A 25,584-nucleotide genomic window follows, 5' to 3' on the forward strand; every position below is an offset into this window, starting at 1 on the left:
AAGGCAAGATAGTCACGAAGAAGCCCAATTTATCTAAAGACGGTCAGAGAACCGGGTCGCTGTCGCTATCGCAAACCGAGGACCTCCTGCAGTCGATGCCAGACTTTGCCGAGTTTGCAACATACCAGGGCCTTCCCATATCACCACCGACATCGAATGGCCCATCCCTATCTCACTCGTTGGATGATAGAGACTCTGGGATAGGAATTAACCACCCCCAAACAAACCTCGATCCGAATAGCATTCCTTCATCTAGTTCATACTCGCCCACAGATCAGCGCTTCTGGTCCGCCAATACCACGCAGTCATCAACCGAGCCATTTACTTCTGCGGTTTACGACAATGCGCCATTTGACGAGATATTCAATCCAGATACAGCGAGTTCCTTTAATGCGCCCTTCACAACCATGAGTAACTACAATTGGCTCTTTGATATGGACTGGACGAGGAATGATCAGGCCCAACAACCGATCATAGAAGACCCATTCCCTGCCTTACCCTTCGATAGCAATACGGTCTCTCAATCGATTCAAGTTTTAGATTTCCAACTGGAACAGGTGGATATGGAAGGTTCGCTATCGACGGTCGGCCAGTTTGGCTCACTTCCGTCCCAGCCAAATGAGTCTCTTCACGACCAGCGCCAACACTCACCAACTGCACAATTGATCACGCCGCCGACTGATGACGCAAGCAAAACAGCTGGTCCACCGTCTAATAATGAGCCCTCCGTACTAGCGACAGACAACAATGCTTCCATCGACGTTGAGCGACCACTGTCTTTGCTGCAACCATCGCGAAGCCTACCGATCATTGATGAACTAGCTCGTCAGCAGCTACTCGATCTCATTGATATTGTACAACCTACTGTACCAGACGGTAGTATAGTCATGCGAGACCACCCGCTGCTCTCGTTATCATGCCTGCAAACATACTGCGACCTCTTCTTCACGCGTTTCAACACCACATATCCGTTGATACACATGTCTACTTTTGACCCATCAGAAGTCGACACACTTCTCCTTGTATCAGTCTTGCTGTTGGGCGCAACATATGGAGAGAAAGACGCACACCAGCTAGCAGTAAGTGAACTTGCAATATGGTCTTCAAGCTCCGACTGACACGAACTAGGTATGCATCCACGACGTGCTGCGGCCACAGATCTTTGCCAACGCCGGTTTTTCGGCGAAGCCAGATCTCTGGGTCCTGCAAACTATCCTATTAGTCGAGTGTTTCGGTAAAAGCAGAGCTGGACAAAAGCAACACGACATGTCGCATCTCTTCCACGGCTTACTCATCAACCTCATTCGGCGGAGCGATTGCCAAAGTGTCCGGCCACCAACACCGGAAGAAGCCACAGATGATCTCGAAGATGACTGGCGGACATGGTGCGAAGCAGAGCAGAAGAAGAGGTATGTATTCATCAACTGAACCCTCACGGCACCTAGCTCAAAGTGCGCAGGCTGGCGTTCCTATGCTTCATGTGGGATACGCAACACGCAGTGCTTTTTTGCCAGTCGCTCTGCATGTCCGCTTTTGAACTCCGTTCCAACATGCCATGCGATCAGGCCATCTGGGAGGCCGACTCGGCCGAGACATGGCATCAGTTGCGACAGAAGCAGCCAACGACCCCATTGTTCCTATCGTGTCTGAAGATGTATCTTCACCCCGATGCTGCGACTATCCCCAAGAACCTGAACGCGTTGTCCCGGTCCTTGCTTCTACATGGCCTAATGTCTGTAGCATGGGATATGCAACGGCGCGACCAGACATCGCTGGGCGTCATTGAGTCAAACCCACTCGGCAATTGGCAAGCTCGTCTCGCGGCCTCATATTCCGCGTGGCACGCAGACTACACTGCTTTCTGCGCCGCATATCTTTCGTCGCTTCTACCATCCACACCCTTCCTCGCCAAAGAGTTCCACGTGTGCCGCACCGCCACACTGGCGCTTTATCACGCCGCCCACATCCTGCTCCACACACCCTTCCTGGACCTCCAAATCTACGCTGGCTCACGGCATATTCTTGGCCGCCCAGTCGCGCGCCATGACTACGCACGCTCTCAGCGTGTAGTCAAAAGATGGGTAGCGGAGAACACAGAAGAAGCCGGGAAAGCAGTCTGGCACGCCGCTGCTCTCGTCAGCGAAGGCGTGGAAGTTCTTGACGGCGATCTGAGCTGTTCAGACATTAGTGGAGGGAGGCTTTGGCACCACCCTTGGGCCGTGTACCTTGGTACGTTAGTGGTATGGGGCGTATGGTATGCCCGGCCAACTCCCCCACCGCCTTCTGGGGATCAATTACCGCATCATCTTCAGCATCTAGACGACGAGGATGACATCATCTGGGATCCTGCCGCGGAAATGAAGACGTTGCTTGGCGCCATTCTTGTAGCTCAGCCTGAGAAGCTGCTTGAAGCTGGCGGTGAAGGCATTTTCGCTGGCGGTATGGGGAAGAGGGGGACGAATGGGCTTGCAGCTGTGGTGAGCAAGTGTTTGAGTAAGGTGCGGTGGGCTGTCGTGCATGATGGTATGATGGTTCTTAGAGGGCTTGTACAGTGGCGTTTAGTTGGCGGTAGTGGTGGCCTATGAAATGCCAAGATCTAGAAATTCCATCGCGACATCTATCTCTCCGGCACCTAGTCGCTTCCTTCTCCCCGTGTAATTCCAAGCCATCTGTGACGGTGACCCAGAATCCTTACAGGCTTCTTATATGGCCACTGTGCGTTCACCTTTACTGATCTGGCCGGGCTATCATCGTTGTCGGTCAAGGATCGGGGACTAGAAGTCAAAGCACCCGAAACAGTGGTGGACGTGCGCATGTTCTCTGCGTGTTTGGTGACATCGGCAATCGATTCAGGTTTCGGCCTATCGTGCGTGGTTGCGTATTCTTCATAGAGTGTTTTCACCAGACTAGCAGCCCAGGACGAGTCGCCTAACCCCAGGCGATATCGAATGGACGAACCGAGCGCAAACGCCTTTAGCTCGTTAGCCAAGTTCAGCTCAAACTGAACGTACTTTGCTCTGGCGGCGACCTTTGACTCCTGGTGTATGCGCTCGATACGTAATTTCTCTGCCCGATACCGCTCCGTGTGGGTTGATGTACAGGAGTGTCTCAATCGAGTTCGCGCAATCTTAAGATTTCTGTTCGCGGCCGAATATTTCTGGGCGACCAACTGCCTCGGGCCAGCGCACTCATCTAAATACCTCTTGCCATATGCTGCTAGTAAATTTCTGTACTTTTGCGTGAGACCGACAAGGGAGCTATCTTCGACAAGCCAAGCAATACTCTGAGCATCAGCAAGCAACTCCTCAAGACGGTCCAGATTCACCTCCGTGAACTCGTGTGCATACGCATTGCGGATGAAGCGAAGGGATTCAAGCCTTCTCTGAATGATCTTATAAAGATCACGCCAATGCTCGTCCTCGTTCAGGAGTAATTCAAAGTCCTTGACAGATAAACCTTCGGGGTCGTTCAAGTTCTTCTCTTGCATTACATCGGGGAACTGACGTTGGCCGAATGCGAACAAAGCTCGTTTGAATCGTTCGTGAACATCACCCAGAATGTGGTGTTGGACTTGGTACGGCACCATGACGGGTATCGGAGCTCCACGGGTAGAAGTGGACCCCGGACTAGAGCCTAACTGCTGACCTATCGTGTCTGTCTCTGGATCGATGGACAGTACAGACGTGTTTTCTGCACGGAGTCTCTCAAGATAGTCGCCGGAAAAGAGCAGCTTAAGGCTAGTAACCTTGTTTTGCTTTTCAAGGTTATGTTTTGACATCCCATCAAGCTTTGTGGTTGGCTTCAGGTATTCCAGTGTTTCATTGTAGAACGAACTCTGAGCTGCGCGCCAACGCTCCATCTCTTGAATCTCCTGTTGTAGAGTAGAGTGAGAGACTCTTGTGAACGGATTAAAGGGCCGCCCCAAGATCGCAGTATCGATGGATGCATGCCCCAGTATTCGAAGCTGTCGGTACGATTGGTCGATGTCGTGCAGGAGTGCGGAAATCTCGCGTTGCTGAAGGCTCTTTGCTGAGCCCCTAGTTTCGTATCCTCGTGCCTTCGCCAACAGTATCGCGGTCGTTTCACGAAAGAGCCTCGTTTGCTCATCCGGCGGTAGCCTTGGGGCAACGCGCGTAAACCAACCTTTTGCCATGTACTCATCATTGGCAAGCGACCTCTCAACGAATTTCGTGAAAGATTTTCGGGGCTCCGCCTTCTCCCCCTCTAGATTCGTGCCAGGAGTCTCGTCACTTGCTTTGATCTGCTTCTCATATTCAACGATATGATCTTTGTGCTTACACAAGAGTCGGAGTCGGCGCCTTAGGCGATCCCGTGGTGCCTTTTGTCCTGGCACTGTGCGCTTGTACATTGATCTCGTCAGTATGATATGAGGCCGCAAAAGCTCCAATAATGCAAGAGCCGCTGCTCTCTTATCAGAGGGTGTAGGCAAGAGTTTAATATAATGCATCCATGGCATCGCAGTCGGGAAGCTTCTGTCGTCATCGATCGCAGCGCTAAGCGAATGAATAGCAGCTTCATGCCGTGATTTGGCCTCTGATGTTACTTCGTGTACAACATCTGCATCGTGCTTCGTACTTGTATCCAGGACTGTCCCGTCGCCCATTGTTGGGTCGTGTTGCTGGGTGGCACTCGTCTCTTCCTCATCATCTCGCTTCTGCAACCCTTGCGACGACCACCTTGACGACGAGAACTGTATGCCTACTGGCCGGCGTGAGACTAGAACTCTGCTGTTCCAGCTTCGTCCCAGCGATAACGTTGCTGTACTTCGTGACGCAAGCCATGCTCGGCAACTCGCGTGCGAACCGAGTGCAAGACTGCGCCAGAGAGTGTCAAAGTGCATCAATGATATTAAAAGTCCGATGAAGCATTGAGATGAATGCGTGGAGAGGATGACAACGCGACGACAGTTGGGGCTGCTATCTCGAAGGAAAATGTGGACCGAAGAAGGCCGTGCGTGCTAGTGGCTGCGCTTACTGCATTGGGCGGTGTCTACGCCATTGCTTGAGGGCGGGAATAGTGGAACGCAAAGCAATCCAAGCGGTGACTCTTCCAAAGAACTGAGGTTGCATTCGTGTATACATTTTATCCGCGCAACCTCTCGAAGTCACCTAAAAAGATGAACGATGCAGTTCTGCCTAAGTGAAGTATCTCCATATCTCACTCTCTTCCCCGTCGCCCAACTCGCTAGTTCTAACATCATCCGCCCTCAGTCTAACACCTTGCACCTTATCTCTCCGTCGATTCTCCAGCTTCATCCACCCTCCCAGCCACAGGGTGAAGCAGATACACGTAACATTACAAGCCGCAGTTGCATAAAGCGTCGGCAGATACTTTGGCGCGTACTCCTGTCTAAAGGTCGCAGCGGAGACGATGCCTCCAAGATTGCCGAGTCCGACCATGAGGCCAGTCGTAGCAGCGCGAGCGTTCTCATTGAGATTGTTGTTGTTGTGCCAAGAGTGTACGAGACAGGAAGGTACGTACGCGCCTGCACATAACAAAAAGCAAGCGAAATATGCGACTGCTTTGTTGTGAAGAACGTCGATGGTTGCGAGAACGATGAGTCCGGCGAGAGAAATGCAAAGAGCGCCGCAGATGTGGAATGTGCGTTCGCGGAAGAAGTCGCTGCTGTACGTTATGCAGAGCAAGACGACAAACCCCACCGCATTTGGCGCTACGGTCCAGAGATTGGTCTTGATGACAGAAAATCCGAGGCGTTGGACGATCTGAGGCAGAAAGTTCGAGGTCGTGCTGAACGCTACAGGGTAGGTGAAGGCGATGATGCACCAGGGAAGCATCTTCCACGTGTTCCACTCCTTGAAGCATTCTCGCATGTTGAATTCGTGGGAGCCGGATGAAGACAGATCGCGGAGTGTGCGACGTTCTGCTACGTTGCGTTCAGCCTCGTTCAAGAACCATGCCGATTGAGGAGTCGCTGGTAGCCAGGCATACGCGATCAAAGCGAGGACCACAGTAAGAGCTCCCTCTATGATGAAGAGGAACTTCCAGCCTGGAGTTCTGGCATGCTCGATCTGAAAGACGCCGAAGGAAATGAGGCCGCTAAAAGCCCCGGCGAGGAGTGCACTGCCAAAGAACAGCGCGATGCGGAAGCCGAGTTCGCCGCGCGTGTAGAAGAGCGTCAGGTAGAAGACGACGCCAGCGAAGAAGCCGGCCTCGAAGGCACCGAGAAGGAGACGAATGACGAGCATGCCCGCGAAATTGTGAGCCGCGCATTGGAAGAGAGCCATCGCGCCCCATCCTACCATCACTATAGTTTATCGTCAGCTCATGCTGCGTGATCTGAGAAGATGGACTTACAAGTCGGAAGCATAACCTTGCCACTCCATTTCTTCGTCAACATGTTGAGTGGAAGATCACACAGTCCGTTCGGGATGTAGAATAGCAAGATCAACAGGCTATACTGTTCGCCAGTAAAGCCGAGGTCCTTGTCCATCCCATCTGTCTTCGCATTGCCTAAATTCGATCGGTCAACGCTTGCGTCGAGTTAGTCTACTATGATGGTGAGAGTACAAGGGAGGTAAGCCTACCTGTTAAAGAAGTACATCAGTGAGAGAAAGGGCAAGAGATAGAAGTCGAGCTTTCGGACTGCATAACACGTCAACACATCGTTATTGTTTGAAGATGACGAGGTCAGAACATACCATAGGCTCCCTCAACGTTCTTGTCGACAGTGTGAATGACTATGCCGGCTTCTTCTTTCGATGTGCTCGAACCGGATAGCCTTCGGGGCTTCTCTTCAATCATGATGATGTCTTTCTGATGCTCGACTGGCATGGCAGGGTGCGCACATAAGCGAATGTAGATTTCAGAGGACCGAGATCGTTGTACAAGATGTTGGCTGGGTGCTACATTCAATTTGTTCTCACTGAAGCACGATGGGTTTAAGAAGCATGCTGTCGTATCAATTCTGAGCCGGTACTCACACATGTGCAACGCCACTGAGCTTCCCCATCTTTGGTCTCCATGCACGTGCGTCTCTCTTGCCTAGCGCCACCGGATCAGCAGCGTAGCGTATAAAGGGTCTTTAACGAGCGTACTGCATGTATGAGGTGGAAGGATCGAACATAACATGACCTTTGTTGATAAAGCGATAGTCCCAAAGAGGAGATGTTGATAAGAGTGGGGGGAGAGACACATGCAGAGGACTGGCTAGCTGCAGCGCATATATGTTGGAGATAAGCGTAAGTCTAGCTGATACCAAGCCGCAATGATGCATATGAGTGTGAAATGCGAGCAGAAATACAAGGCGCATGATGACAGGGAACAACGATAGTCAAAGTCATAAACCTATTCCTGCCAGGTTGATACCTTGAACTTCCCTCAAACTCCAAAGCTATGCACACAAATCTCGCAACTGTTGAGATGACCCAACGAGCCTGCTTCTACGTATCTCGCAGGAACTGCTCATAGTATTCGTCCATCCATTGTACAGCAGCCATCCCGTTCTCCCTGGTGCCGTCGGCGAATCTCCGCACTGTTCCGACATAACCATCTGGACGTACGTTGACAACAACGACTTCCTTCTCATCAAGACCGTCCAGCCATTTGTCCAAGCATGTCTGTTTCCGAGTGTCCTTGTCTGGAACATCATCAAGGTATAATGTGAAGGCGGACTCGCGAAGTACGGCTGGTAGGTCTCGGATTTCGAAGTTGTTGCGGTCCTCGTCGGTCACTAGAGCATACGTAAAGACACCACTGACGGGAGTGTATCGCTCAGGCAAGACGAATTGATCGTGGGGTGCTGCGAGAGGTGGCTGCATGGTGTATGAAGCGTTGCCAGCAGCTGTTACGCGGCCGACGTATGAGTTGTTTCCAGTATGCGAGTGGCACACATTCTCCAAGAATGGCATGGACGCATGGACATTATGGGTGAAGAAGTAGATGCGGAATTGACCGAGGGCGGGTATGTCGGTTTGGATGTCGACCGGATTGGCATCGATGTAGCGTGTGACCTTGGCGGGCGGCAGCAGGTAGCCCGGCTTCAGATGTCCTCTGTTGTAACCCTTCGCTTGCACGTTGAGAGTATTGAGGTCGTAGCTGACACCGTAGCCAGAGATGAACGCGACGTTCTTCGCGAAGTTTGCCGCAAGCGCTACCGGGTCTCCGTCGTGGAAAGCATTGGCGTGCTCGTAGTCGAAGTCGATCAGGTCTTTGGCAATCTTCTGTCGTTCCTGCTCGTACGATTCGAGAAGAGCAGGCTTCGCAAGGCCGCGCGTCGCGAAGTTGAGTTTCCAGGCCAAGTTCCACGCGTCCTACAGAGAAAGAAAAGTCAGTGCATGTTTTACGTTCATTTCGTCCAGTAGGCACTTACATGCATCCCTGTGTTCATGCCCTGCGCCGCCTTGGGAGAATGAGTGTGACTAGCATCGCCAGCAATAAACACTCGTTGCTCGTGGTCAGTGAAACGCGCTGCGACTCGCTGTCCGATCTTGTAGCGTCCAAACCACTCAACAGTCTTCCACTCGAGTCGATATGGGCGTAGTATAGCCCGAGCCCGCTTTTGAACAAACTCTTGTGTAGTCTGCTGGGCTCCCACTGCCTCCGTCGAATCCGGCCGCAGTTCAATGTATAGACGGGTCAGACCTCTTTCGCGAGGGATCATCAAGACAGATCCTAGAGCGTCTGACTGTATGACCACCTTGCTCCAGATATCAGGAAAGTCGGTTTCGAGGACACCATCGAGCACGCCCCAGACAGCATCGGTTGATGAGCCCACGGGTGTTGCTCCTGGTATGCAATGGCGCACTTTCGAGTGAGCTCCATCGCAGCCGACTACGTACCGTGTGGCGAAGGTCTTCTTGGTGTGACTGACGTCTTGCTGACAGTTGACCGTCAGTGGACGGACGGACATGGGTGTGTAGTCAAAGTCGACGAAAGCCGTGTTCCTGGAAACGACGACGCCCCTTTCCCGTAGGTCGTCTTCCAAGACGCCTTCGACCATGCCCTGGTGTACCAGCAAGATGTATGGATCGAGTAAGTCGACTACCGGTGGGTAGTGAATCTCCCGACCAGTGCGGTGAAGCGACTTGTCGGCCGTCGACTTCCAGAAAGCGATGTCATAGATCTTGACACCCTTTCGTAGCAGCGGCTCGGCAAGGCGCATCTGTCGCAAAGTTTCGATCGTCTTTGGTTGGATTCCATCAGCGCGTCCGGTCGAGGTGCGGTCGGGTCGGTCGTCGATGATGCGCGTCTTGATACCATATCGTACCAGGTTGTCGCTGTCACTGTCAGTTGGTGTTTGCTCAATTGGCCTGAATCTACCTACGCAAGCATCAGACCGGCTGGTCCTGCACCAACAACCATAACATCGCTCATGAAGCTTGAGTAGTCATCGTCTCTGGTATACGAGATCTGCGACGCAACCTCCAAGCTGTTGCCCGACGAACGAGACTCGGAGTCTGGCACCGTAATGCCAGGAGCCATCTTCTGTCTAACCGATGACGGCGGGCTGTTGGACGTTGAGCGCTTCATTAAGTTCCATAATGAAGGAGCCATGCTATAAGGCCTATGGGCTGCGTTGATGGCCGGCCACTAGGGGCAAAGATGGGGGTCCGGATGTACGTGTGGAGGATGGAGGGGCATCGTTTGACTCTCTGGCAAGCATCTACCCATTTTGATGCCATTTAAGAGTGCCATGACGTCTGCAAGAGTGCGTCAACATGCTGCTGACCGCGAAAATGTTTGCTGCGATGGGGTGATGCGAGGCAAGGGGGGAGTAGCAGACACATGCACTCCGCCGTGGACGCGTTCAGTCCGGCGGGTGGGAGCGCGCGCCCGTCCACCTCGGCATCCCTGCATCATCTCCCCCACCTGCGCCCCGAACGCCAGCAACACTACGCGCCTGCGAGGGAGATCAAAAGCCGATGGCTCTAGAATTGCCGTTATCTGTACCATGCTGACGTTGTGCGATGCCGTCGCGTCTGATATGCGGGCATCGTTGATGGATTCATGAGTGACTTCCACGCCTCTCCCTGGCTCCCTCCCAGCCGTTCAACCACGCCCAATATGACGACATCTGAGTTACCGCAGTGGCTGCAAACTGCTACTGAGAAGCGCAAGCTACAGGACGACGCTATTCAGAAATTCATTGATGCACAAGCACCGCTGGCCGAGGTACTTTACGCTCGAACGCGCCGAAGACTCACATTGACGACGCCAGCAGCCCAATGGAACCGGCGGATCCCATAGTAATCAAGATGTGACAGCCATCGACGATGTCCGACTCGTTCCAGGAGCCATAATGTCGCGTACTGTGACGGCATCGCTGCTGCTCAATGCCTACATCAACCGGTGAGGTCCGCGGCTTGCTCCTGTATCGTACCATTCTCACGCCACATCTTTCAGCGCCATAGACGCCCATAAACAAGTACGACCCCACAACGGTGCCTCAAGCTGTGAACGCGGAAATTTGCTGACATATATCCAAGACGAACTGGCACGTGTCTAACCCATGATCCTGCCTAAAAATACTTGCTGATCTACGTAGCCTTACCGAGATCCTTTTTGACGATGCGATCAGACAAGCCAAAGCGTTGGATGATCAGTTCGAAAAGACTGGTCAATTGGTAGGGCCCCTTCATGGGGTGCCCATGACCCTCAAGGATCAGTTCGATGTCCAAGGCTACGATAGTACGCTTGGGTATGTTGGGCGCGTCTTCAAACCTGCGCAGCAAGACTGCGTACTTGTGTCGCTTTTGAAGGAGATGGGCGCGATCATCGTCGCCAAGTCCAACCTGCCACAGAGCATCATGGTACGTCTTGCGATGAGCTTTTGCGTATGGTCGCATGACACTCAGATCTCCTAGTGGTGCGAAACCGACAATCCGCTGTGGGGCCTCACTACTCATCCGAAGAATGCCAACTTCACCCCTGGTGGCTCGACCGGTGGAGAAGCTACGCTTCTATCGCTTCAAGGCACTGTGGTCGGCTGGGGTACTGATATTGGTGGCAGCGTGCGAATACCTTCACACATGAACGGACTATACGCATTAAAGCCTAGCAGCACTCGCCTACCATACCAGGGGGTATCCGTATCAACTGATGGTCAAGAACACGTTCCCTCGGTCATTGGGCCGATGACACGCAATATGGGTTCGCTTACTGCAGTCACAAAAGCAGTCATTGATGCAAAACCATGGGAGCAAGACCCGAAGTGCTGCCCGGTGCCATGGCGATCTGAAGTTTTCGAAGATGCACGTACACGATCATTGGTAGTTGCTATCATGCGTGACGATGGAGTTGTGAGATGCCATCCGCCCATCACTCGCGTTTTAGAGGAAGTCGCCGTAAAGCTTCAGAAGGCCGGACATGAGGTTATATCGTGGACTCCAGGCACCCTCCATCAAGAGTGTATTGATATCATGGTAAGTGTGTGAGATCGATTTACGCGTTTTGAGCTAACCAGGATCAGGATCAATACTACACAGCAGATGGTGGTGAAGACATCAGGCGAAATGTTGCTGCGGGTGGAGAGCCATTCATTCCGCACGTAGAAGCCCTCGTCAACAGAGGAAAGGCCATCTCCGTCTACGAGTACTGGCAGCTGAACAAGAAGAAGCTTAAGCTGCAGAAGCGCTACCTCGACCTCTGGAACTCGACAAAGTCTGATAGCTCCGGAAAACCGATTGATGTCCTTCTCACACCTGTCATGCCTCACTCTGCGGTATCTCATCGGAAATGCAGATGGGTGGGATACACCAAAGTTTTCAACTTCGTCGATTATCCAGCAGTAGTCCTGCCAGCTGGTGAAGTCTCGCAAGAGCTTGACAGGGGGGCTGCGAAGAAGATGGGCGAGTATGAGCCTAGAAATACACTAGATGAGTGGAACTGGAAGACCTTCGATCTGGATACGATGGATGGTATGCCGGTAGGTATTCAGATCGTTGCCCGAAGATTACAGGAGGAGAAGGCTCTAGGCGCGGCCACGGTTATCGACAGCATATTGAAGAAGCAGGTCTAAGATAGGTCTCTGCTATCGCCAATGTATGTTGCATGTGTAACTCGTCTAAGCTCACATCGCAATTGTCCGCCTCAGGCATATTGCTCTGCATAAGTCCAAATTTGAAGATTGCGTTTTCCATACTGGATGCCGAGTTCGCAGGATGAACGCTAATGCACGTGTCCACGCGAGCACGCGTTGATAAGCTCCGCAGCAGCCGTCGGCAGGTACGATGAATCATAGCATCACCCCACCTTCCAATCGAGCAATCAGCTCCACCAGACGGGTTACCCAGCATTGGCAGTTCGAAGGATAAGCGGGGTAGCTACACATGCTATCATGAGCTATGCGACCATTGATCGCTCTTGCTGCGCGTTTGCAGTAAATCTCACTGTCTTTCTTCCTGCCCGAATCATCGCGTCAACTTCTACTATACTGCAACATTGTCGCATCTGGAATAACAAACACTATGGGAAAGAAAAAGGTTCTCGTGAGCTATGGAGTTGACATCGATGTATGACTTGTTGTGAGCAGCAAGTTCTTGCGTAATTACTGACTGGGCGATACTAGGCTGTTGCTGGCTGGCTTGGTTCATATGGAGGTGAAGACTCCACGAGTGACATCAGTAGGGGTATGTTTGCTGTTTGGCACTGAAGGTCAGGCTCTTGCTTACATGATGCAGGTCTCTGGGCTGGCACAATAGGAACTCAGCGCCTGCTGAAGCTTTTCGACAAGTACGGAATTAAGGCAACATGGTTCATCGTAAGCCCCAAAGCTTTCCAAAATCAAGATCGCTGAACTGATGGTTCATAGCCTGGCCACTCTCTCGACACCTTCCCCGAAGACTGCGCTGCCGTACGAGATGCAGGACACGAGATCGGACTACACGGCTACTCGCACGAGAACCCTGCCGACATGACCTTCGAGCAACAACGCGACGTTCTTGACAAAACCTACAAACAACTCACTGCTTTCTGCAATGGCAAACCTCCTCGAGGCTCCGTCGCACCATGGTGGGAGACTTCCAAAGAGGGTACCGAGCTCCTGCTCAGCTACGGCATCGAATACGACCACTCCATGTCGCACGAAGACCATCGCTGCTACTGGCTACGCACGGGCGATGAGTGGACCAAGATCGACTATACCAAGAAGGCGACAGAATGGATGAAGCCCCTTACGAAGGGAAAGGAAACCGGTCTGGTAGAGATACCGGGCAGTTGGTATATCGACGACCTACCGCCAATGATGTTCATGAAGAAGAGCGCGAACAGCCATGGATGGGTAAACCCTAGGGACGTGGAACAGATATGGATGGACCACTTCGATTACTTCTATCGGGAGTATGACGAGTTTGTCTTTCCAATGACAATCCACCCGGACGTCAGTGGAAGACCACATGTTGTGCTCATGCACGAAAGGTACGTCCGGCGAGAACGTGAAGTATGAAGAAGTGCACTGACAAGAATGGTAGGATAATCGAGCATATCAACAAACACGAGGGCGTGGAATGGGTGACCATGGAACAGATGGCGGACGACTTCAAGAAGCATAACACGGTACCCGAGAATGCGATGATGCCGTCGCCACGCGGTGAAATCCTGAAGTTGCAGAAGGAAGGGAAGGCGTACTCTCTGCTTGATTACGATGGACCTATGCCACAATAGTGACCAGATAGTCTCATTACTGTATAATTCAAGAGATGCGCAGAACCTCATTAGCCGTCACATCAATCGTCTCCATGTCTGTGAAAGAGACCCGCGTGTCTATCTCGGAATGATCGGAACAGGATTCCGCGGGTTGGAGCTATGGCCACCGCGTTACTGCATACCCCTCACGCCAGCCACCTGTGCATCTTCCCACAATCACGTTCCCCCCACTCTTGCATCAATGCACCAAACGACCATCCGTAGACGCGATTATACCTTCATACCCACCAATCGAGCGTTCCCCCATCTTGGACCTCCGCTGCACCAGAGCTCGGATGCCGGACTAGCTCGATAAGCGCCATGGACTTGACCTCCTTGCATCAGTCCAGTGACTGTCAGCCAACTAGCTGTCACGCGTATCAATCGCGATAGGTGGGTGAACATGGCTATGTGTGATGACGGTTCGAGTAGTGAATGTATGCTGGAAGTGTTCACACTCTTCATGGACGATACGACTGTCACGCTGACATCGACCTTGCTTTTTCCTTGGTTATCCAATACTGAACTTACTTTCTTTCGTTGAGAGCTTCAAACTTGTGACATCATGGTTGGTGTTAAACCCCAGGTTATCCAGAAGCAGCATAGAGATGAGTCCAGCAAACTCGATGTAAGTTTCTTCTCACAGTCTTGGAGATTCGGAGCTAATGTGAATATCAAGGTCATAATCGTCGGCGCTGGTCTAGGCGGTCTCGGTGCTGCCATATCAACCCTCCTCGCCGGTCACAATGTCCACATCCTCGAATGTACTTCAGAGATAGGCGAAATCGGCGCTGGCATACAATGTCTCCCCAACTCCTCGCGCGTCCTCATAGCCTGGGGTCTAGAAGACTACCTCTCGAAACACGCTACCTCGCCACGGCTGTGCAACATGATCGGTTGGAAAGGCAATAAGATAAGCGAGATGGACTTCCACGAATACGAGAAGGAATGCGGTACACCATTTTGGGACTTCCACAGGGCGAACCTGCACATGGGACTGCTGGAAAGAGCGGTGGAGCTTGGCGCGAAGCTCACGACAAAGGCGCGTGTCGTGGACGTTGAGTACGAGGCCGATGTGGAGAACAACGCCACAAGAGCCATCGCCGTGTGTCAGGACGGGACTAGACACAAAGCCGATCTGGTTGTAGGCGCCGATGGCATCAACTCGAAATGCAGAGAGATACTGCTCGGCCACGAGGACCCCCCACAACTCACTGGCGACCTGGCTTACCGACTACTGCTTAATACCGCGGACATGCTGAAGGACCCTGAGCTCAGAGGCTTCGTGGAAGACCCGCAGGTCAACTACTGGATAGGTCCAGATGCCCACGCCGTCAACTATGTCCTCCGCGGTGGCAAGTTGTTCAACATGGTGCTGTTGGTGCCCGATGATATGCCCGCCGGCGCGAACACACTCGCTGGGAACGTTGAAGAGATGCGTGCCCTGTACAAAGACTGGGATCCACGGATACCCAAGTTGCTCGCACTCTGCCAGGAGGTGGCCAAGTGGCGGCTGATGATTCGGCCTGGTCTCGATCCCACTTGGTCTCATGGAACGGGTGCATACACCATACTCGGTGATGCTGCACATGCCACTCTTCCTTACCTCGCGTCGGGCGCTGGTATGTCACTGGAAGACGGACATGTTCTCGGCTTATGCTTAGGTATGATCAAGAGCAAGTCCACGGCAGAGAAGAAACGTGCATTAGCAGTTTATGAACGCTGTCGTCGCGAACGCACTGAACGCGTCGTCTCCCGTGGTAACCGTCAGCAATATCTGTACCATGTTCACGATGGGCCTGAACAAGAAGAACGCGATAGCACGCTCCGCGCTTTTGGCAAGTTTAATGGTAAGGGAAGGATAAGCAAGGAGCAATATGAAGAAAAGGGACTAAAGGTTGGTGATGACCCTTTGGCGTGGAGATGGGGTGGTGTAGGTAGCTGGCTCATCACATATGTTTGTGAGGATGATGTTGAGAAGAAGTGGAAAGATTTCGAGAGAGAGACGAGGGCTGAGGCAAGAAGTAATGGTGAGGTGAGGGCTGTGTTATAAGTTACGGATGATTAATGGGGTTGTTGTTGGTATTGCCGACGTTTAATGAAGAGCTGTATGTAATGAAACCATCCAGAGTTTATCCGCTGGGTATATAATTTGTGTCAATCGAGCTGTCTCTCCGAAATACCTGGTGTCTGCCTAGAGAAATATCTGTCTACGCTACAACCTGCAGGGTCCGTTACGAGTAGGCATTAGCGCCACCACCATGCACAGCCGCAATGCTGCCACCATCGTCACTGACGCCAACAAGCCAAGCAGGCAGAACAACCACGTCAGTCACCTTGAACTCTAAACGTCCGAACACCCAAATGGTGCATGATGTATCCTACGTGTCAGGCTCTCAATTCCCGCCTTCCAAAAGACGTGGCATACCAGCAGTGGTATACACGCATCAGGCTGACCACTCCGCCTCGTCTTCTGTGACGTAGCAAAGCTCACGAGATGTGCCCTCAATGTTGCAGCGGAGGAATAGCAAGGCTATACGTTTTTCGACTTGCATAGTCCGCTTCACTGTTTGGGAGACGAGGGCTCGTTGGGCATCATTGATGGTATATCAAAGATAGCGCATCGTCTTGCTTTCTGGTTGATTTTAGCTCCCGTCTCGCATGCTGCTGCTGTGCCCTATGGGGCACGTTTTCTTTGCGCAACGAAGTGCTGTCCTACCGCCACAACTTGTCGATTATATTTTACCTAGTACACAGCCACGGATGGGGGAGCTGTCAGGCGTTGGGATGTCCGCCATCATCCGGATTGGTCGTACTGATGTTGTGAGTATGCTTATTCGCTGGCTGGGAGTACAGCGATGGGTCGAGTCACCTGGATCGCTCTAGTGTGCCTTGCGGGACTGACTGCGCTTTTTGCGCTCGTGCAACCTAGACTCGAGGTAGAAGAGTAGGCAGCTGGTCTGGGGTCATCCGGGATGCCCTTTAGGGCGACGTTAGACCGTTAACGGCACATCTAGCTCGCCAACACACAGCCCGCCACGAGACAGCTCGTCGTCGCTTCCTGAGGCCACCCTTTCGAGTCCAAAGTGCCTGCATTGATACCGCCCGCCATGTCCACACGATGTTGTCATTCGTCGATGTGTGGTGCAGGACCGGTGAGAAAAGCAGGCAACTAGTCGCCAGCTCATGGTCAGGACAGGGCATCCACTCCCGTCAGCTTTGGGCGGCCGGCAACTGTTCCGAACGTAAACCTTTCAAACGCATCACTCGCCTCAATATTCCTGTGGCAATGAGCTGTCCACGACACAAGGCAGTACGATGAGCTGTCGTGCTCGAAGTTTTTGCTTGACGACAGCGGCTCTTCGTGCCCTCTCGACAATTAGTTTAGCGGTCCTGATGTGACTGGTTAAAAATCGTTGGCTGGCCGGCTTCTGAGAGTTGAATGTACTTCCCACCGCATGCCTCATCTTTCGTACTCTGATACTACCAACTGAGCTTGAAACGATTGCTAGGTAGATCAGGCCTACGATGCGGCGATGATGCCTGTACGGAGGATCCAACCGTACACATGGTCTCCCAACATTGACGGAATGGTTAGTAAAGCGACGCAAACCTCATGGTGGTAGTGACCGTGCTAAAGCAGATGCAGTATAGTCCAGATGAGTACGACGGAAACGAGACGTACGACGATCCAGGCATCCATGACCAAACCGGACACAACTACCATTCCGACTCATTGCCATCAGGAGATTACGCTTTTGATGCCTGGCCGCCGTCCATCTATGAAGCTGCGCAGTATGCGTATCCGGGGTTTCTGCCATATAGGCAACCTACCAACCCTCCCTTCGAGCTTACCGTACACCCGGCTGGCGAGTCATACGACTCAGTTGGTGGACCAAACTCAGCAATAGATGACGCTGGGCCATCAACTTTCGATCATGGCAGAGGACACGGAGGTCTCAAACCAAAATCAGCAAAGTAAGTAGCCCGCCTCATCTCGTTGACGTACATTGTTGATCCTCCTACAGCAAGAAGACAAGTCTACGTTGTCTAGTATGCGTAGAAAAGCCCTTGTTCACTGGCCAGTATGCGCAGAGGAATCTGAATCGCCACATGGAAAAGCATAAGGCATGCACAGGAGCCAGAAGTAATAGGCATATCCGTTGTGGGCAACCTGGATGCGCGTCGACATTCGGACGGGAAGATGCATTGCTCGTCCACCTCAGGCGAAGCCATCCAGAGCTGAACACGCCGCCTGCGAAGAAGCGGAAAAGAGAAGACTAGACCAAAAGATGCAACTGACATCTTCATTGGGTGCTTCCTAGGCGTTACAATCGGAGTCTTCTTTCGGGTTCGCGGATGGTGTTCACATGCGTTCTTTAGACTTTTGGTCTTGCATCTCAGCGTCGAAGCACAGATATGCGTGCTTATAGATTCCGCAGGATCATTGGTCATTCGTACTACCACCCTGTAATCCCACGTTGTTAGAATAAAGTTAGCGTAACGTTGCCTCTTGATAGTCGACTGATGGTACGACCAGCGCACTTGACACCACTTGCTACATCTGTCGTGTAAGAAGGTCTTCCCTTGGGCTGTGTATGATAGCTTGCGAAACTGCATGCCGATAACCTCGATAGCGGATATACGAACGGTCTCGCAGCATATCAATGAGTCTTCGAATGAGACATACCCATACCATCCGCGTGGCTTGACATCGTTCCGTGCTGGTACTGCGGAGAGGCCTTGCCCGCCTTCGGGCAGTGCGATGACGTATGCTCATGGTCGGACAGCGTGTGCAAGGTTCCAAATCCATCTCGCCATGTACTACGAGCAACTTTAGAGTATCTTGGTTCGTAAGTTTGCTGATATCCCCTCAAGCTCTACATGCAGTGCATCACGTTGCGTGCATGGATGATTCGTCTTCCCATGCATTTACTGCCCAATGTGGCGAGGGCGCAGCCTCGGGCCAGAAGGCCGCCAAATCCTCCGACGCATTGACAGCTTCAACGACTTGATCGGTGAGCATAGCCGGTTGAGGAGCCATCTTCAAGCATTCGAAATTTGCAGGCGCTGCATTTGAGAAAGCTGCTAGACGGTGCAGCGTGCAGAGAAGGCAAACTAGCATGTCCATGATTGCATAGCTTCACCGCTTTTTCTTGCGCGAAGTCCTTCGCATGCGCACCCCGACATGATTTACCGAAGGTTATGGAATTCGGATGTGGGGGCTCTTTTGCTAGGTGAGAACCATAGGAGAAAGGCCAAGAACAATGCAGCCGTGTTGCTACTGCTCGTGTGTGCAATCCTTTTGACCAGCGTCGATCAACGCGCGCAGAGCATGCATGCACATATCGCACTATGTAGTAAGAACCCTGTTCACTATAGTGCCGCTTTGTCGAATAGCTGCACATAATGGTGATACAAAGCGCGACGAGATGTGATTCGGTCCGTCATACATTCTTCGACCTAAGCCTCAGGTGTATGTACACTCCCGCTTCCCAAACCTTGTTTGCCGCGGGTCGTGTGGCTATGCAGCCATCTTCGTCATCGTCCTAGTAACACGGCAAATCGAAACGTTGGTGTATGGTAGAGCGTAAAGACTTTCTTTGTTCCGCAGGCCCGGGTCGCACCCACTACTATGGAGCCAAGTAGCCGGGTATACCTATCGCGGCGACAGTGAAAGAGACTGTTTCAATGGGTTGACTGTTTCCCAAAAGGGCACCCCTCTCGTTCCTCCTTTTCTAGATCCTCGCATTTCCTTGCACCATAGTAGCGACCCTACTGGGACAGTGAGTGTAAGCATATGGGTCCAGATATGTAGTCGCCTGCTGTGCCTCGAAGTGACGCCTTTGCCGACAGACAGTGAATGCAAACATGCTCTATCATGCAGGAAGCTGCTCCCTGCGAATGGGAAAGGTCTCGGGCCGGCCGTGCTGATCGGTTAGGCAGGATTGTGCGAGAACGTGTTCCACTAATAGCCGGTGCTGCGCCGGTCACGAGCCGTCCCGTCAACCCACTCTGTTTTTCGAAAAGACCGTCCTCGATACTGCAACATGCGTACCTGATCGGGAGAGCCCTTGATAGACGCTAGATGTTGGCGAAACGCCATGCGGCTTGGTATTCGTCACAGTGCCGCTGCAAGTAAGACGCGCAGATGGCAGGCATGGGCGACCGAGGCTAGAACGTATATTATGCTCGTCCGTTCCGCCCGTCCTGGGTCCTGTTGCCTATATCCGCGATATGACCATCAGATCTTGTACTAGTCTGACATTCCATTACGGCTATCCAGTCAACAAGATGCTAAGACCAGCATACAAGCGCTAGAATACAGCTGAATATGCTTGTCGATTAGACTCGTATGAGCATTGGCCTTGTCAATGCGCTTTGAACCTTAGTGGCGGGAAACCGATGGTCTACGCCTAGTGTTCAGAGATAAACGACTATGCGCGCACATGGCTTCAGGGTAGCCCGGCAGAAAATAAGCGTATATGCTTTTCCTGGTATATCTGCCTGCTTCTTGGGGTGGTCTTTGAGGATAAGCGTCCCGCTGCAGCAGCCGCAGCCGCAGTACACATTGAGCGACAAGGCCCATCGCATAAAGACCAACAGGTGTCATGTGCTGTGCCGCATCTGGTGCTACTGTTGCGTATCTGATTGGTGTACTGTAAACTAACGAATGTCGCACAATCCCTTGCCGTTTAGGTTGAGACGCAGCTACGTTGACAGGGCTGATCCGCGTTCCGGTTCGACACTCGAACACGCGGTGAGGCGCGACATGCCCTGGCGTCAACTTTGCCGACTGTCGTGTCTCAGCTCAGGGTCCTCCATCGGCTCCAGCGCGTCTTCTTCCCCAATCGAATCGGTCGCCGTTGGATACGGATAGCGGCATAAACACTGTGCGGACCCCAGGTCACTAACGGAACCGCTCCTGCGTTCATTCTGTTTCTTTGCATCTGGAAGACTCTGGTTTGTAAGACTGGTTTTTTGTGGGGTAGTCTTAGTTGGAGCGTGATAAAACTGACGGAGACATAGCGCACGGAGGTGCTTCGCTGAACTCAGTACAATTTGGAGGCCTTCGGACGAAATTCGCGTTACCTCATGGGCGTCGTCGAAATCGTTCTCTTGAAAAGATCGTCCCTTTTCATATCTCTTCGTGGCCAAACCCTGCTCTACTTTGGTCCGGGACGTTGTTGGGTAGCTTTGGCCGCATGGCGTACGATCAGACGCAGGGTGGCAACGAGGGCTCGTGGTCGCAGCGAAGCGATGCGTATAGAAGAAGAGCCCCGTTCCCAACGACAGTAGTTTGCGATACTGGAGCTGAGCAGACTTTGAGAGTAACCGCACCTTCATCCGGATTCGGCGGGTATCCTCAGCGCTGGGTGCCGGTATCGCCTGAGTATCCTCAGCCTTATGGAATCCATTATCCCAACAGTGGTTACCAACAACCTCTGTCGCCAGGACACAATACCGTCGAGAGTAGTGCATATCAAAGTCATACTGACGCAGTAAGCGCTCCGCAGAGTAGTCCCATCGCGCAATTTGAGTACGCAACACCGAACCCCTTCCCTAGTGGGCCCCGGTATGTGTCTGGATAAAGTCCAATATCGCCCGCCCGCTGACTGAGTAATAGCTACGTAAGTACCTATCCACCAATAGGATACAATACGCATCAGGGATACCATGCCATGGGAACGACCCAAGCGCCTTTGACGACCTCCATGGCTGCTAGCTAGTATGTGGTCTCCTCAAAGGTCGTTCGCTTATGCTGATGTTGCTGTGAAGCCAGGGCCAAACATATCCTTACGTGGCTCCGGCATCGAGCGTACCGGCGTCGCCCCCTACTGCCATATACCCGATACCGCCGATACAGGTTCCTGAAGGATCCCACATCGACGCCGAGTATAGCGTACCGTGCCCGTATCGCTGCGGAACCGTTCTGACAGGTGTACATGCGCTGGGAAACCTAACGCGTCACCTCAAAACCCAGGCTTGCGCAGGGTCCAGTCGGGCCAAGGTTCGTTATCCATGCCCCATCGACGGATGTGGAAGACAGTACGCTCGTTCGGATGGGTTGAGAGTGCATATGCGCAGACGGCATGGTGCGCCTCCACCTGTGCCGAGGACCGATGGCGTCGTTGATGAGGACGAAGACTGAACGAGTTCCTGACGGTGCCGTCTGTGTGGAGGGTTAAGTCGGCCCGATACAGCCATTCACGAAGAAGACATTTTGTAGGCTCGCTGGTCGTAGCTCTTTCATTATCCGTCTCTTTTGTGTGTTCATCTGTCAATTTTGACTCTTTCTGTTATATCGTGGATATGTTGGAGGGTTTGCTGCGCGCATATGTCGGTGTTGATGACGGAAAGAGCAATCATGCGGTCTACGTAATCGGTAAAGGTCAGGGTCGTTAGCTGCGCTTTCCGCCGGAGACCCGGAAGAAGGCACTCATGTCGGGGCGTTCGTCATCGGCAAGAGTTATAGAACAATGGTAGAATATGGCAGACTCACTTGGGGCCCACCCTGACTGGCGTGAAGCGATGGGTGAAGTGACGATGGTTCTCGGGGAAAGTAGAAACGGCGTCTCAGGTTCATGGCAGGGGCACTGAGTCGTCAGGCAGCCCAACGGGAAGGATCACCCGGTCGTCTTGGGCAAGAGCGGTTAGTCCACGGGTCGCAGTCGATCGTGAATCCAGTTTCAGCTGCTCCTCATCACCCTGGAAGCGGAACTTCACAGGCGTTTTTGCAACTGCTATCCGAAGCATCCCAGGGTCATTCGACCCGATAGTCATACGTTGTCCATTCGACTCTGCGCACGGATGAATCACGCCTTTCGCTGCTGAGGTCATCCGTCTTGCCTCCCATGTTGGTGGAGTAAGATTGAACCAAGATGGATGCCATTTGCGCAAGAGCAAGTGACAGCGTCTCGCATCGTCATACAGTGCCACGTACCTGACGTCAATACAATACGTATTGAGTGCATGAAGTGGTTTCGCAAGCCCTCGCATATGCAAGTTGTCCCAAAAGGCGTATACTGTTAGTTTGCCAATAGCCGCATCTCGCTACCGTGAGGTCCAGGGATGGTTAATTTTCCGCGGCCAACACCCGTCAGCCACGTCGACGCTCCATGGCCCGGAAGCCAAGTGCCGAACGAACGACAGATCGTTTGAGAGCACCCCGACTGTGGTTCGCTTTGGTGGTATTGATATTTGTCATTACTATTCTGTGTGGATGTTCTGACCACAAGGTATGCGTTATAGACATTAAGCCTTTGACTCCAAGACATGTGTAGGAAAGTAAATGCGACCGCGGCAATGGTATAGCGTAAATGCCCAAAATCAAATTGAGACCCGATGCGCGCCAAGAAGTAGAGCAAGCGAAAGAAACGCGGCATCTAGCGACCGTCGTTAGTCCAACCGTATAAACAAAAGGAAAAGATGCCTCAAAGGCTCGTAATTCGAGCGCCGGCCGGGGGCGCCGAGACTCGATGTGGTCTGAGATTGATGACAGACTCTAATTCTCTCAGCATGTTGGTGCTCGCATCTCGCTGCTCACGTAGCGAAGCTTGCCGAACGCGGTCTTCTTGGATCTTCTGCATGCGCTCTTCTCTCGACATAGTGGCTCGTGTCTTGGGTATAGCAATAGCTTCGAACACTTCGTCGTCGGAATTGCTGCCTTGATCGCTCGACGGAGCACTCTGATGGGGGCTCAGCAAGTCACCATTGAGGGCGCGTAGAGCATCAGACGGACTGCCTTCATCTACAGCAGTCAGGCCGCCTAGGCTTGGAACTGGCGAGCGCAGCCCACTCGAAGCCTGCGAGATTCTGCGTTCGTGGCGATCGATGTTCAGAGCCAGCGCGTTCTTGCCAGCTTCCCAAGCTTGGACCAAACTCTTGAGATCCGCACCAATGGAGTCGTATTGCACCAGGAGAGAGTGGCCCAGATCGGTTACGTCTTCCGTGTCCTCTAAGCTTTTGTTGGTCTCTTCGCGAAGTACCTGCATTTTGGCTTGCAAGCCGCGGATGCCACTCGACAAGCCCGACAGTTTGCGCACGGAATTGCGTATCTTTTCTCGGCCAGGCGTGGGTGCAACTTTGGCCGGCGACGGGAGTACGAACTGCTCTTCCTCGGCGAGCACGCGGTTGAACTTCTCGCTCCATTCTCCCACGGGACGAGCCGTATTTAGCATGGAGTCCACGACTGTCGACCATCGCGCAAAGTCAGGCTTACCGCCGTCTGCCTCCATAGCGAGAAGGGAGCACAGGTATACGCGTCGGAGGATGGACAATCGGTACTGCAGGATGCGCAGCGCTTTCAGCGTTTCGGCGTCATCAAATTCGGATTCGCTGTAGCTCAGGGCTGCCTCTTGTAGGTCCGGATTGCTGATTTCGTACACATCGAGGTACTTTTCCAGATCATCTTCTGGTATCAATTGCTTCAGATTGCCACACTGTTCGGCGAGGATGGGGACGATGTCGGCATATGCAGCGCGGAGGTTCCGACGCAGTCGCTGGCAACGACGGGCCTGCCCCCTCTCTTCCATGCGCGAGATGGGAGGCAGAGGGCTGCTCCTGCGAGGCGTTAGTGCGGGTGCCACAAGCTTTGGCTGGATGGAGACGTACAATCGATAGCCGCGCGAGACGAGCTCGACCTCCTGGATCAATGCAAGGGCAGATGATGTCGAGGCTTCGAACGCCTGCAGGTTCGCGACCAGGTCAGATGCGCCCTTGACGGCCTCCTGCCTCAGATACTGCAGCCATTGCCGTCGCAGGTACGTGTAGCCGGCGGTAGCAATGGCAGCGAAGACGAGAATGACCAGCAGGGTCCTACTCTTGCTGAATGCAGGTTGGCGTCGCGACCAGTGAACAAGCCATGCCAGTATGAAGGTTGCAGTGCCAATGAAAGCCGCGCCGACGGGATTTATCGCTGCGACCTTGAATTCGTGAGGGCCAGGGCGTCCGTTGGCCGCGAAGCTGGGAACGGCGGATGCGCGAAGGCCTCCCTGCTCGCCGAGCAGCTGGGAAGCGACGATGAGGTAGCGGAACTGCTCCAGAAAGCGCTCATTGTCGGCGCGCCCAATGCGAGAGTTGACGGCTTTCTAAGTTACGTTAATAAACATCCATATGCTGCCGGGGAAATATCGCAGTCCTACCGAACACGCCGTGTGTATGCGAGCGATGGAGCCATGGCGGGCGTGGATGCGCAGCGGCTGGGGCAGCCTGTCTCGTATCCGCGATTGCAGCGTCGAAGGGCCCCGGGGCGCGAAGCTCTGCGGGAAGGCGGACTGCGATGGGGATTGCGCTGGGGAGTTGTCGGGTGACCCAGTACCTTGACCTAAGCCACAGCGGTTAGCATCCGCAATATCGTCATCGTTGTGGTGCCGCGGGTCGCACCTTCTAGTAACTGCGCAAGAGGCGAGCCGTCGGATATGATGTTCTCCATGTCGCTACCGCCGCATGGTGCGATTTCGAGTGTTGTTGTAGGGTCCCGCTCCAACGCTTGTGATGACTGCGGGTGCTCTAGGCTAGGGAGGGAAGGTGCCCGTGATATGGAAATGGCGGGGATGGCTGCTGCAGGGGCCGGCGCGTGTTGTGCGTGGGATCCAATCGTGGGCGCTGTCAACGGGTAACGAGGCGGCTGGTGGCAGGAAAGGAGCGTGGGAGACACATGCGCGGTGTAGGTGAGTGTGAGTGGTTCTGGTAGTAATAGTGGTATAGGTCAGGGTCCGGAAATGAACTCGTGATTGGTGTGAAACAATCATGGGGAACATTCGCTCGTTTACGCACCCCTCGACAAACGTGCCCCTGGTTCCTTGCATACGCGCGCCTGCTCTGTCCTCGAGGCCGGTGTGGATGACGACTCACGAGCATGGCATGTGCGTGCATGCTGTGCATCGTCGTTTCCCCTGTTAACATCTGACTACACTCCAA

The 25,584-nt window shown here is 53.1% G+C and overlaps 7 protein-coding genes across 7 annotated transcripts; 3 read left to right on the forward strand and 4 right to left on the reverse strand.

Moving 5' to 3' along the window:
* Positions 1 to 2,632: 2,632 nt before the first annotated feature.
* Positions 2,633 to 4,624, reverse strand: J4E90_004353 (uncharacterized protein; the record flags this gene model as incomplete). Its single annotated transcript, XM_051433918.1, has 1 exon — positions 2,633 to 4,624. The coding sequence occupies one exon, from the start codon at positions 4,622 to 4,624 to the stop codon at positions 2,633 to 2,635; it is 1,992 nt and encodes a 663-aa protein (XP_051292436.1).
* A 532-nt stretch (positions 4,625 to 5,156) lies between these two features.
* On the reverse strand, positions 5,157 to 6,813 carry J4E90_004354 (uncharacterized protein; the record flags this gene model as incomplete). Its single annotated transcript, XM_051433919.1, has 4 exons — positions 5,157 to 6,286; positions 6,337 to 6,512; positions 6,567 to 6,624; positions 6,681 to 6,813. The coding sequence occupies 4 exons, from the start codon at positions 6,811 to 6,813 to the stop codon at positions 5,157 to 5,159; spliced, it is 1,497 nt and encodes a 498-aa protein (XP_051292437.1).
* A 608-nt stretch (positions 6,814 to 7,421) lies between these two features.
* J4E90_004355 (uncharacterized protein) lies at positions 7,422 to 9,534 on the reverse strand (the record flags this gene model as incomplete). Its single annotated transcript, XM_051433920.1, has 3 exons — positions 7,422 to 8,291; positions 8,351 to 9,257; positions 9,305 to 9,534. 3 exons carry the CDS (start codon positions 9,532 to 9,534, stop codon positions 7,422 to 7,424), a joined length of 2,007 nt encoding a protein of 668 aa, XP_051292438.1.
* Positions 9,535 to 10,044: 510 nt separating this feature from the next.
* Positions 10,045 to 11,998, forward strand: J4E90_004356 (uncharacterized protein; the record flags this gene model as incomplete). The annotated part of the gene is made up of 5 exons (XM_051433921.1): positions 10,045 to 10,152; positions 10,202 to 10,329; positions 10,526 to 10,790; positions 10,845 to 11,402; positions 11,450 to 11,998. The coding sequence occupies 5 exons, from the start codon at positions 10,045 to 10,047 to the stop codon at positions 11,996 to 11,998; spliced, it is 1,608 nt and encodes a 535-aa protein (XP_051292439.1).
* Positions 11,999 to 12,446: 448 nt separating this feature from the next.
* J4E90_004357 (uncharacterized protein) lies at positions 12,447 to 13,641 on the forward strand (the record flags this gene model as incomplete). The annotated part of the gene is made up of 5 exons (XM_051433922.1): positions 12,447 to 12,491; positions 12,548 to 12,608; positions 12,660 to 12,739; positions 12,791 to 13,395; positions 13,449 to 13,641. 5 exons carry the CDS (start codon positions 12,447 to 12,449, stop codon positions 13,639 to 13,641), a joined length of 984 nt encoding a protein of 327 aa, XP_051292440.1.
* Positions 13,642 to 14,227: 586 nt separating this feature from the next.
* J4E90_004358 (uncharacterized protein) lies at positions 14,228 to 15,715 on the forward strand (the record flags this gene model as incomplete). Its single annotated transcript, XM_051433923.1, has 1 exon — positions 14,228 to 15,715. The coding sequence occupies one exon, from the start codon at positions 14,228 to 14,230 to the stop codon at positions 15,713 to 15,715; it is 1,488 nt and encodes a 495-aa protein (XP_051292441.1).
* A 7,381-nt stretch (positions 15,716 to 23,096) lies between these two features.
* On the reverse strand, positions 23,097 to 25,096 carry J4E90_004359 (uncharacterized protein; the record flags this gene model as incomplete). The annotated part of the gene is made up of 4 exons (XM_051433924.1): positions 23,097 to 24,225; positions 24,277 to 24,752; positions 24,807 to 24,988; positions 25,048 to 25,096. The coding sequence occupies 4 exons, from the start codon at positions 25,094 to 25,096 to the stop codon at positions 23,097 to 23,099; spliced, it is 1,836 nt and encodes a 611-aa protein (XP_051292442.1).
* Positions 25,097 to 25,584: the final 488 nt, after the last annotated feature.

Source organism: Alternaria incomplexa (assembly GCF_024043165.1).
Source record: "Alternaria incomplexa strain BMP 0042 chromosome Unknown scaffold_5, whole genome shotgun sequence".
NCBI classification, from domain to species: Eukaryota; Fungi; Ascomycota; class Dothideomycetes; order Pleosporales; family Pleosporaceae; genus Alternaria; species Alternaria incomplexa.